This window comes from Zeus faber, assembly GCF_960531495.2.
Source record: "Zeus faber genome assembly, chromosome: 6".
NCBI lineage: Eukaryota > Metazoa > Chordata > Actinopteri > Zeiformes > Zeidae > Zeus > Zeus faber.
The window spans coordinates 11,110,162-11,122,001 of record NC_137201.1 but is presented as its reverse complement, the minus strand read 5'-3'; the positions used below and the strand labels follow the sequence as shown (position 1 = coordinate 11,122,001).

Here is an 11,840-nt window from a genome sequence, read left to right as displayed (position 1 = left end):
TTGCATTTTGTGGACAGAGTCCGCGATGGTGGCGGCAGCAAGCGCAGCCTTGCCACTCGGTGGCACATACACCGCGCCCAACAGTAATGATCCGAATTCTCGCGGAAGATAGAAAGGTCTTAAAGTCAGACAGAGCAGCTCAAGTCCACAGTGCTATGGTCCACAGTGAGTAGTATTTTGAAATCTGGATCTTTTCATTAGAATTTAAATTTGAATTTGAATCATTTGAACACTGAAAAGAGATTATTCAATTTTTAGGCTGGCAAACCTGAACCAGTTGTACTGTGGTCAGATAAAACCATTACTGCTACCAGTTCTCTTTTATAAATCTTTACCTTGAGGACTGTCTGTCTGATTCACCCTTATTGCACACAGCTTACATCCTCAACACAGTAATACTTGTAAAATACTGTCCGTGTCACTTTGGTTCAAAATTCTTCAAAAATGACAATCAGCAAAACCTTGGAAGAAGTTGTGGCAACGCCAGGGAAGTACCTCTTCTGGTGTTCGCAGTTTCGAAAAAAACAAAATTACCCAGTGAACTGTATTAGGTGGTCACCCTGTGTAGGCATGTTGGAGAAAGTGACAGAAAGATATAACAAGAGGGAGGGGGAGAGAGAGAGAGAGAGAGAGAGAGAGAGAGAGAGAGAGAGAGAGAGAGAGACACATATAGAGGGAGGTCATTTGAGATGACTTTTATCATTTTGAGTCAATGTTTATTCCTCCTCGAACCATGCTGCTCGTGCTTCTATTGCTATGGTCCACAGTGAGTAGTATTTTGAAACCTGGATCTTTTCATTAGAATTTGAATCATTTGAACACTGAAAAGCGATTATTCAATTTGAAGGCTGGCAAACCTGAACCAGTTGTACTGTGGTCAGATAAAACCATTACTGCTACCAGTTCTCTTTTATAAATCTTTACCTTGAGGACTGTCTGTCTGGATTAGTGGTCTGAGACAACTGTGTTTGTGTGTGTCTGTGTGTGTGTGTGTGTGTGTGTGTGTGTGTGTCCGTGTGTGTGTGTGTGTGTTTGTGTTTGTGTGTGTCTGTGTGTGTCCGTGTGTGTATGAAGCAGGGAGATGGCCAGCCTCTGCGTGTTATTGGCCAGACGAAGGGTGATTCGTGCCTGTGTCTGGTGAACTCCAGCACCTGGTCCTTCCCTGGTCCCAAGTATGAGGCTGCACTGCAGTTGGTCGAACACTGTGAGGACTCGCTGAACAAACTGCAGGAGATGGTATGATCTATCTATCTATCTATCTATCTATCTATCTATCTATCTATCTATCTATCTATCTATCTATCTATCTATCTATCTATCTATCTATGTCTTCCCGGTGAAATAGCTGATAGTGACCAGCTGGCTGCACATTATCCCACTCATTGCACGGCTACTTGTGAAATAACTCAAAACACTGACCCAATAATTGATTCAAAATTATTTAAACACTACTATGTCTTTTTTTAAAGTTTAAAAGCTTGCACTAAGAAAAATAGTCCACAGTTACATAGCTAACACTGCAACAATATAGCTATAGTAACTATTCACCCTACAAATGACTGACCTATTTACTGTTATGAACGATGAATTGGAGTTAGACATTAATTAAGTGAAATGGACCATGCTGAATGGGACGTTGTGGTTTTAACTGATCAGTCATCAGTCATTATTCAGAAGTAACTGGCGGCTGATCAGAATCCAGTATTCCACAGAGCCATATGAGAAAGACAAACCATTAATATAGCCCAGTCACAGGTTATACAATAAATTGCATTGAGGTTAAGGTTCTTCCATTCTACCAAAGACTGGACACTGAAGTTTTATGTTGAGTGGTGCAGTTTCTCTGTCCCATACCTTCCCACAAAAGGTAACGGATTCCAGGGAAAAACTCCCCGGGATGCTGTATCTGGTGCAGGACCTGAAGGCCCGCCTGGAGCCTTACCAGTACCTAAATAACAAGGGCTTGTACTCGGCCCTGTCTCTGCGCCGGCTGGGCCAGGAGCTAAAACAACTGGAGGATGACATTGGACTCCTCCATATTGAGAAATGGACTGAAGCAACGCAGAAGCTCTCGAATGAGGTAAAAGTGCAGTCAAGGGTCAGAGCGTCAGAAAATCTTTGATTAATGTAAAAACATCTGCCAAAAGTCTCACAGTCAGACATCCATATGACCTGTTTTATGATTTATGTTTGGTTAACAAACACAACACACTGATATTCAGACCCAGATGAAAGATCTGACAAATAGTATTTCACGCCTATGTCAGAAAACCTAACCCGAGCTTATGCTGTTACCTCTCACTGTCTGCCTCTGTCCCTCATCAGGTGGCTCAACTACAGGAAGACGTGCAAAGGATGCATAAGTCTGACACCTATAATATGCAGACAGTCAAAGAAAAACTGCGGCACCTGAAGAACACTGCAGAGTCCTGTCGCTCAATCCCCAAAGACTTTCGACGTACGTGCATTGTGTGTGCATGGATGCAGTAATGTAACATAGACAAGGAGGAAATGTAATGAGAGAGTGAGACAGGAAATGTTATAAAGTAAGGGGAGAGTGTGTTTGGGGAAGAAAGAGGGGGACAAATAGGTGGTGGACAAACAGAAAGTGCCCCCTGACATTTCTCTCCACACCTTCTTACAGGTAATCAGGGGCACTGTGTCAGTGGTCTGATCACCAACATCAGCAGCCCTGTAGTGACCAAGATCAGCCCCTTTGGCAAGAGCTACATCTCTGGATCCTGGGGCAAACAGGCTCAAGATCAGAGCCCGGGACAGAGGGACAGCTACTGGGTCCAACCCCTGGTCTACAAACACGCTTCGGGCAACACTCTGCGGCTCTATTCCTCCTACGATGACTTCATGGTCTCCAAAACCTACCGGGATGCTGCCATTGCACCGTCCCAAACCCACAAGGACAGCAATGAGGGCCCGAGCGGCGTCCTGTATGGCGAGGCATTCTACTACCACTGCTACCAGTCCGCCGATGTCTGCCGCTATAACCTGACGGACAATGCCGTCAAGCGGGTGACTCTGCCCGGGAACGGTGTGGGCAACAAGTTCCCCTACTGTTACTATGACTGTCACCCAAACAGTGACGTGGACATCGAGGCAGATGAGACAGGGATCTGGGCCATCTACGCCACGGTGGGCAACCACGGTAACCTGGTGGTGAGTCGCCTAGGCTGGGATGGTCAGGAACTCAACGTGACGCACACCTGGGAGACCCGGTTGTTCAAGAAGGCGGCAAGCAACGCCTTCATGGTGTGCGGTGTGCTGTATGCCACACGCTATGTGGATGAGTTCAGCGAAGAGGTGTTCTACGCCTTCGACACGGCCACTGGCAGAGAGGACAACACGCTAGCGCTGCCACTGGAGAAGGTGGGGAAGGGTGTGGCCAGCCTGAGCTACAACCCTACGGACAGACACATCTACATGTACAACGACGGCTATTTACTGGCTTACCAGGTCCTGTCCTCATAATCACAGTGTTAACATTTATGATTTGAAATGCTACCTGTGCCAATACATTTACTAACTGTAAATCTATTGTTGAACGAATATATATAAACATTCAAACAAGCATAATAAAAAGAAGTAAGCCAAAAATAATATCACTAACTTCCTGGTTACAAGTCGTTATTATTCTTCAATTATTAGTTTGCTGGACCAAGATCCTGGCAAGTAGGCAACGATTTGTTATTTGTTAAATACAGTACATCTGAACTTACTTATAGGGGTGTGCTGAGCAAAACAAAACCTTGTAATGAAAATAAAGCTTCATTTTATATGATCTTTACAGAATTCATGAAATCATTATTCACTGAATCCAAATAGTGATTTCATTTCTTTGGTAGTGTTTAGATTGCTATAACTAGTCCTTTTCCCTCAAACAGGGATCAGGCAAAAATATTATAACTTCAACATAGGGCGAATGATTCTCTCTGTCAGAGCTGGCAGCTCTTATGTAAGACATGGTGGATGGGGATTGGACAGATTTGTTCTGGAAAGCATGGACCAATTAGATGCGAGATGACGGCCAAAGGAAGAACGCCATTGGAACATGTGTTTCAGGATGCAGGGACCGATCGTACGAGTGAACCTGAGTAGCAGGGAGAGATGACATGAACGCGGTTGATATGACTGCCGTGCCGTGCACCAAAGCCAACAGTTTGAGAGTTACTGCAGTTATGTAACTACAGTTCTATGACTATTGTATTCTACTCTTGTTCTATGTCAGGATGTTCCTAATGGTATACATCCAACCGTGTAAGCGCACTGCTGAAAAAGTATTCATACACTCGCCAATCAGGATGGAGCAGCATAGACATATACTGTATACCCATAGCACCCGCTACGACTGATGGAGGTCCAGTACGGTAAAAACCCTAAGGGACTACACCTCCTTCATAGAACTGTAGTCACATAACTGCAGTAGCTCTCATTTTATGTCTGGAGGCCCTGTCCCTTAGGGGCTATGCTCTAACGGTATACCAGGGGCAGAGACCCTGCGGAAACATTGTGCAGGTAAAAGTGAACAAATGGGGATGGCAACGGCCAAGACACCGCCTTACAAATGTCCTGAACTCTAAAACCCCTAAAAATGGAAGCCGAAGCTGCCACACCTTGGGTAGCGTGGGCACAGAGAGCAGTTGGTGAAGCTCAAGCCACCGTCTCATAAGCCATCGCAATACATTCACATAGCCAATGAGAGAGGCACTACGCAGAGTGGCCAAGTGCAACCGCCCCATAGCACACAAACAGTTGTACTGACAACCGCATTGGAGCTGTGAAGTCCACGTAGCATGCCAGCGCCCGCACAGGACCCAGATAGTGAAGCCGTTCCTCCCGCACACGCTCGTGAGGAGGAAAAAAGGCATTGAGGGTAACCACCCTCGATCTGTATGAACCCGTCACATTCTTAGCCGTAAACGCCAGGTTTGGTCGCAAGACTACGCTGCTGAGATCGCTATAAATGGCTACGCCCACAGAGGATGTCCGAGGCAGTGACCCCAGGCTGTTGCAGGCCTGTTTGAAAGACATGTACCTATACTTCCAAATGACCTCATTCAAATTGGAATTACAAATATCATCTTCTCCATAACAATATTAAAGAAACTAAGCACTGCAAAGCAAAGAGCTTCAGTAAGTCTTAATACATTTCGCAACAATACATTTCGAGACAACAGATAGATTTAGATTAAATATTTAAGCTCAAGCACACAGTATTAACTATGTATAAAGCCAGTTCAATGAGCCAAGTCAGAGTCCATTTATTTGTTTGCACAAGAGCTCCCTCTGTTGATGTTCTCCACACAGCAGCCCATGGTTCCAGCCTGTACTCTTAACATGTGTGCCTATGTGAGACAGGTCCTTCTAGAATGGCTGCTTGCTCAGCTCTAAAGGAACCCCACACGCCAATAGTTACACAATAATAGTAATAATAGTCCAATAATTGTACTTTCATCGTTTTTGGTTCAAACATGTTCTAATGTGTGTGAAATGGCATTGGGACCCACAAGCAGGATCTTTTATCCATTTTACAATCTGTAGGAATTAGGGTTAGGAAAGGCCATTGACCAACTATAACCAAGCTATAGTAGGCCTATAAGCGTAAGTTTTCTATAGTAGTTAGACCTATGGTTGATTTTAACGTTGTTTTCATGATTTAGGGGTCAGATTGGGACACAAGTTTTACTGGGAATTTATGTTTGATTCGTGTTTTGTCTTGAAAAATGTCTGTTCAAATACTGAAATAGTGAAAATGATTGTATGTTAAATTTTCTATCTGCAATATTTTATCTGTATGCTTTTTTTAAGTTAACATCTTTATTTTATTTTGACTTTAACTTGATTTGTGCCAGAATGGATTGGCACTTTGGTTGTACTGTAAGGCAGCTTGTAGCACTTTTGCAGCATTATTGAACAGCAAGACCTCATCAAGGTTGTTTGAATACGCTATTTGGAAACAGTTGAGGTATTTCTTAGCATACTTAAATAGATCATAAGATGATCATCAGAATGCTATTGCCGCAATGTTGGTGATATGCAAAAAAATACCCCGCAAATCTTTCCAAAATTTTCCTGAAATATTTGTGAAGCCTCGTTCTTCTTTTGCCTCTGTTAGCTGCTCCCCATGGCCCCCCAGGCTTCGCGATGCCTTGAACAGAATCTAGCAGCAGCGTTGGTGGAAATCTCAAGGAACATTTAAGAGCTTCATGTGTACAAACTCATAACCGTAACACTGACTAACTAACTAGCGGTAGTTGGCAGTCATTTTCTAGTCTCAATTTTCTTCGTATGTAAGTTCTGTTTTGAACAATTCATGCTCTGCAAGTTATGTTGATGACAATGGGTTCCCAACGCAGAGCTCAGGAGATCAAAACATGCTTTCCTGGGCTTTTGGTGACTTACAAAAGCTTCAACGGTTTAATAGTCAATGCACGGTCAATAGTGCAAAACTGTTTTTGAACTTGTGCAACACTGAATGCACCTCTATTCTATTTATAGGAAAAAATGCATTTTCAGTTTAAGGTGCAGTAGCAGAGTTGACCACCCTGTGAAGTTGGAAACACTCCCGCATCTCGATCCAGGGGATCCCGGAGATCCTGGAGTTCCTGGGGGCTTGATTAAAGTGTAAAATGTCTGCACAAAAATGACAAGGTTGGCAGAGATGATCACACACTGCTTCCGCCAACTTTTAGTTAAATGGCCCTGGGACGCTCCGTTCACATATGATATGGCTTACGCCAATGTCCTGCCAAGTTATGCCCACTGGAGAAGCACCTACAAGGGAGTGCTTTCAAATATATATTTTCCAGACTGATGAGTAAAGTGCAAAAAAATATAAGAAAGGTGGTGAATCAGCTCCCAGATCTATGAAGGGAATCTAAATAATACTGTATCAAAGTTTTCGATGGTTTTATTGCCTCTTGGATCCACACAAAGGAATCAGCATTTTCACAATGGTTGCATAACTAAAATGCTATATCAATAACCAGTTTGCCCGGTAGCTTAGAGAGGTGGATAGATGATGATGAAGTGGTGGCGGAGAACATGCAGCAGTGCCCACAGTGTCCAGTAGGGGGCTCTGTGACCACACACTGAGCCCAGACCAGATGTTGGCGCTGCTGTGGCCTGGTTTAGAGGCAGGCTGGCAGGCTGCCTGTCTGACCCGCCCAAAGCCCTGCTCTCATAATAACACACTAGCCGCCCTGAAGCTTAAACATAGGTAACAAACAGCTGAGTGGTCCGTCCCACGCTCAGAGACAAATTTAGTCTTTTTTACCACACTGGCTGATACATGTGGTCTGGCCCGTTTGATGATTTCTCTGGGGGGAAAAAAGACTTGTGACGGAGTGATGAACATGTGGCCCAATGACGCGCTGGGGTTCCCGCCCCACAGCCCCCGTTAAAATGAAAAGAATCAGCTAAGATATGCAAGGAAGAAGTCCATCAAATGCAAATGAGAACAGAGGCCTATGATTTGATCTTACACACGTTTCCAAAGAAATACAGAAAATGACTGTGTCAATCCGCTGATCTGACGGCAGATACCTTTCTCCCAAGAGCATTCATGATTAAATGGTATTTCAAACCATGTTCCGTCAAATACGAATGTTGTCTCCTCATTATTGTGGCACATTCACAGTCTCCGAGTCGGTACAATTTGAGGGAAATACACATGCTATGCCCACTTCATGCTTATTTCTGCAATATTTTTTGTTCTCTTCCTCCAAATATATAGAAATGCGACTCAGCAATGCAATTATACATGCACGTCCTATCAAGGTCTAGTCTAGCAGGATATCAAGATATGTCTGAGGTCTGAGGAACAGGCATTGTTGCAACGGGACGTCCTTTTTGAACTCATTGTTATCTGGAATTCCACACCCACCGACTTCAAATTACAGGTACCCCATGGGAGTTTCATCATGTGTTATTTTTATGATATATGTTGTTGACACATGATGGGATCCGTCTCATATGCTCCAGACAATGGCAGGGACAGCACAAACCCGGCACAGCAGCAAAATAATACTGTATTGCACTTAATCAAAAAAGAGGAGAGGTGAGACAAACAATGAAGGGACTAGAAAGGGAAGCCAGTTGAGGCTTTTTGCTGCAATACAAGGACAATTGAGAGAACTTTTCAGTCGTAGTGCCGCCACCGCTGCTACTACTGTAGCTACGTCATGTTGTGATACGGTCTCCAGAGGCGGAGTTATTACGTGGCAATAGGTCTGCGCTCAGCACGACCCACCCAGAGCTGCTCCACTGGAAGTACATTGGGAGATATTCTGATAGGACGTCCAAATCCATCTAGATAACACGACTAGTCATGAGATAAGATAAGATAAGATCACTGGAAAAAACAATGTAGTCAAGGAAGAGATACAGATTAAAATGAGATCAGAAACAACACATATGTACACTATATATAATGTATCTAATCTACTGTCATCTTCTCCTTTTGTCTGGATATGCGTTTGAATCAAACCCCTAAGAAAAAACTCAGATTCAGCATACAATTGATTTTGGGACATCCTAAAGGGATTCAGGCCAAAAATATATTTAACTTTGATTAAAAAAAAATAAATGGAACATTTTCCTGGGAGTAGGGCATCATGGGGAGTAACAATAGCAAAAAGAAGAGATAAATCTGCAGCTATTTCGGTTTTTCATCAATTAATATTCAGCGAAATTTGCCAAAAATGGGGGCTTAATGTAGCTTAATGAGCTTAAATTTACATGAAAAATGCCTGAAAATTAAACCACAGATTCAAGACCACGAGCCTTCACAATAGGCAAAGGGAAAGTGTGAAAGAAATAAGGATGGTTTTATTTTAATTCAAAAAGCCGAAACAAGGGCTTCATGTGGCTTAATGACCTCTACATACCAACTTTCGGCATTTTCTGGTTCTGCTCTTTGATCCCCCCTCCCTGCTTTAAAAATAAAGAGACATCTGCATGTTTATAGCATTTATATCTATTTTGTCTGATCAAATGACAAACGTGTACATCAGGGTACGTTGGGTACATTTACTAGTGAACTCATTTATGCATATTCATTATTCATGTTTTTTTCCCTATCAGCAACGATGAAGTGCTGCAGTTGGACAACTTCACCTTTGTGCATCATCCTCTCCTTCCTCACCCATGAATATATAATAATCACATTACAACGTCCATCCCGTCCAAAACCATTTGCCTGGTGTGTCAAGTGCTGTTGATTGCCAGTAATGCCCAACATCACTACCCGTGGTAGTCTACCTTTCTTAGGCACTTTATTTGATGAGTACATGAGTGTGCGTGTGCGTGTGTGTGTGTGTGTGTGTGTGTGTGTGTGTGTGTGTGTGTGTGTGTGTGTGTGTGTAGGTGGGTGGGGGGGCGACTAACTAAAGCAGCATTACAATGTCTGTAATGTTCAGAGAGCAACTTTAAAGGCCAAAATATAATAACGAATGAATGTCCATTACACAAGGTAGGACTTGTCGATGTATGGTTTCAGCGTTTGTGTCAACATTTATCGTGCCTTTTGGGATGTGATGTGCCAGCATGAAAATACTATATGGTCAGAAAGGTTTTGAGCCGACCAAACCCTACAAAGATGAAGACTGTTGGTCTTTCATAAAGCAGAAAATCCCTCAGCCCCCCCACCACACATTGTTTCTCCTTGAGCTTGCCCCATTGGCTGCCACTTGGGGGTCTCAGAGGCTCAGGAGAGGGTCATCTAGTGATTGGAAGATTGCAGGGTTCGATCCCCGGCTTCTCCTGGTAGCATGCTCAAGTGTCCTTGAGCAAGACCCCCTAACTGCCCCTGATGAGCCTTGCATGGCTGCCTCCATCAGTGTGTCAATAAGCTGTAAGTCACTTCGGACAAAAGTGTCTGCAAAATGACGTAATGTAATGATTCCTTGGGAACTGAGGAATTTGCGTGGAGCTTAACTTGTATTATGGCAGCGGGTGAAAAGTCAAATACAAACTTAGCATTATGAAGGTGAAAGAGGAGCGGCAGAGTAGCAAATCACACAAGAGACAGCGAAAGGTAAATTCTCTCACACATATATGAGCACGTAGTATATGGTATACCTCAGAGTCATTAGTTGAAGCGGAGAGCCTGTGTAGCCCACATTGTCCATTAGCATCAGTCGGCTATTTCCTGTATTCTTTACTGTCAACCGCCCATTAAGGAGGTATGGACATGCTCACTGCCCTCCCACCAACTATACAGTCAAGCCCAAATACATTATCATTGAGCCCAATCTTCATGAAAAGTGGTAAATGCCGATGAAAAGCCAATACATTTAAATCTTTAGATGGGTTTACAGTAAGTGGCCTCTGGATCTTACCGCTTTACGTGAGTCTGTTAAATTTTAGTCTTACTCAATAAATGAGGCCTAGCTTGCCAAACGAGTTCTGTCAGACAACTCGATGGCGCCACATGCTTCCACGCCCCTATGGGCCGGCCGTTTTAAGCTGCCAGTCCCTTCTGCCCTGCCTGCCCTGCCTGCTTTGCCTGCTTTGCTTGCTATGTTGCTGCGCTCCCTCCACTTCCCCTGCATCCACCTGTTTGGGCTCTGCCATTCTCTCCAGTGGTGGGATTCAAGCTCATTATGTCCGCCTTCGTTTACTGTGCAACTCGCCGGGAGTGATGAGCAGTAGAGGCCAGACACCCACCTCAAACGATGCTAAATAAATAAGAGTGTCAGAAAGTACCATTATGAGTCAAAACGTACTAAAAGTACTCTGGAGGTGGAAAATTCCAGGTTCTGAAAGTAAAAGTCCTGCCATGTTTTTGCTTCACCCCATGGACTGATCTAGTTGATTTCACTCAGTAGCTGGACCTCGAGAGTTGTGCCAGTTGAGCAAATCCACATGGTTGACTTTTAATCCCCGAATGGAATTTCAACTTTCTGAACACGCATTTTCCACCTCTGAAGTATGAAAATATGAGCTGCTGTTGAGCGACTACAGTCAACCAGGATAAACACCTTATAGTGTAAAAACAGCTGTAAATAGAATGAAGCAGGGAGGAGGATTTCAATGGAGGCTCATCAGAATGCCACAGTAGACGGCGTCCTAGTCAAGAGTACGGTGGCCCTGAGAGTTCATTGAGCTCAGTGCGATATTCTAGAGAAAACAGAATTTGCCGGCTCCATGATAGTGTTGTGGGGTTTGCGAATGTTTCAAATCTTTTGGGTGAATGAACTGAACTGAATCACTTCCTGAAACGATCAGTTCATCAGTCAGTTCGGTTGAGCTCTCAGTCAGTTGCGAGCGAACGCGATTCAGAATCTCGTTCACTCACGCTCACTCGGTGAGTTTGTATATCACATTTAAATGGCTTTAATAAAGACGTGGATTGATGTAAAAGTTGGGTTTTTTTACAGCTATTAACTGCATGGAGGAAGCAGATGGAGGATTCGGACATGGTGGTCTTGTGTGGCACGATTGGTCTGTGATAGTTGCAGCTTCAGGTTGTATAAATACTGAGACACAAAGTAATTTAGTTTAACATATTTTATTGCAGATCAGGGCCGTGTACATTACGACTTCCATAATGGTGTAGCTTTTGCATTTAGTCTTCCGTTAATGCAGTGGTATTTTCCGTTAATGCGGTTGTTTTCCGTTGATGCCGTGGTGTTTTCCGTGAATGTGGTTGTGTTTTCCGTTAAGGCAGTATTGTTTTCCGGTAATGTAGTCATATTTTCCGTTAATGCGGTTGCGTTTTTCGTATTTGCAAAGCGTTTTGGTATGCAGTTCGTTCAAAACGTCTGGATTTTGCAGCATGTTTTCTAAATGCTGCTCATGTGTTAAATTGATGAAGATGTTCTCTT

At 43.6% G+C, this 11,840-nt stretch overlaps 1 protein-coding gene across 2 annotated transcripts; it reads left to right on the top strand.

The window, feature by feature from the left end:
• The first annotated feature begins 720 nt into the window (after positions 1 to 720).
• Positions 721 to 3,793, top strand: LOC307231147 (olfactomedin-4-like). Of its 2 annotated transcripts, none has more exons than XM_080001734.1 (5): positions 721 to 766; positions 1,078 to 1,236; positions 1,868 to 2,080; positions 2,326 to 2,458; positions 2,645 to 3,793. In XM_080001734.1, the coding sequence occupies exons 1-5, from the start codon at positions 734 to 736 to the stop codon at positions 3,481 to 3,483; spliced, it is 1,377 nt and encodes a 458-aa protein (XP_079857860.1). In that variant the 5' UTR covers positions 721 to 733; the 3' UTR covers positions 3,484 to 3,793. The 2 variants fall into 2 exon arrangements, with proteins under 2 accessions (XP_079857860.1, XP_079857859.1); XM_080001733.1 differs by having other exon boundaries at positions 727 to 766; positions 1,075 to 1,236.
• The last annotated feature ends 8,047 nt before the right edge of the window (positions 3,794 to 11,840 follow it).

Coding starts and splice junctions, on each gene's coding strand:
- LOC307231147 (XM_080001733.1), top strand. CDS start 734: ATGCTGCTCGTGCTTCTATTGCTATGGTCCACA. Junction 767..1,074: donor TTCTATTGCTATGGTCCACA/GTGAGTAGTATT, acceptor GTGTGTATGAAG/CAGGGAGATGGCCAGCCTCT. Junction 1,237..1,867: donor TGAACAAACTGCAGGAGATG/GTATGATCTATC, acceptor TTCCCACAAAAG/GTAACGGATTCCAGGGAAAA.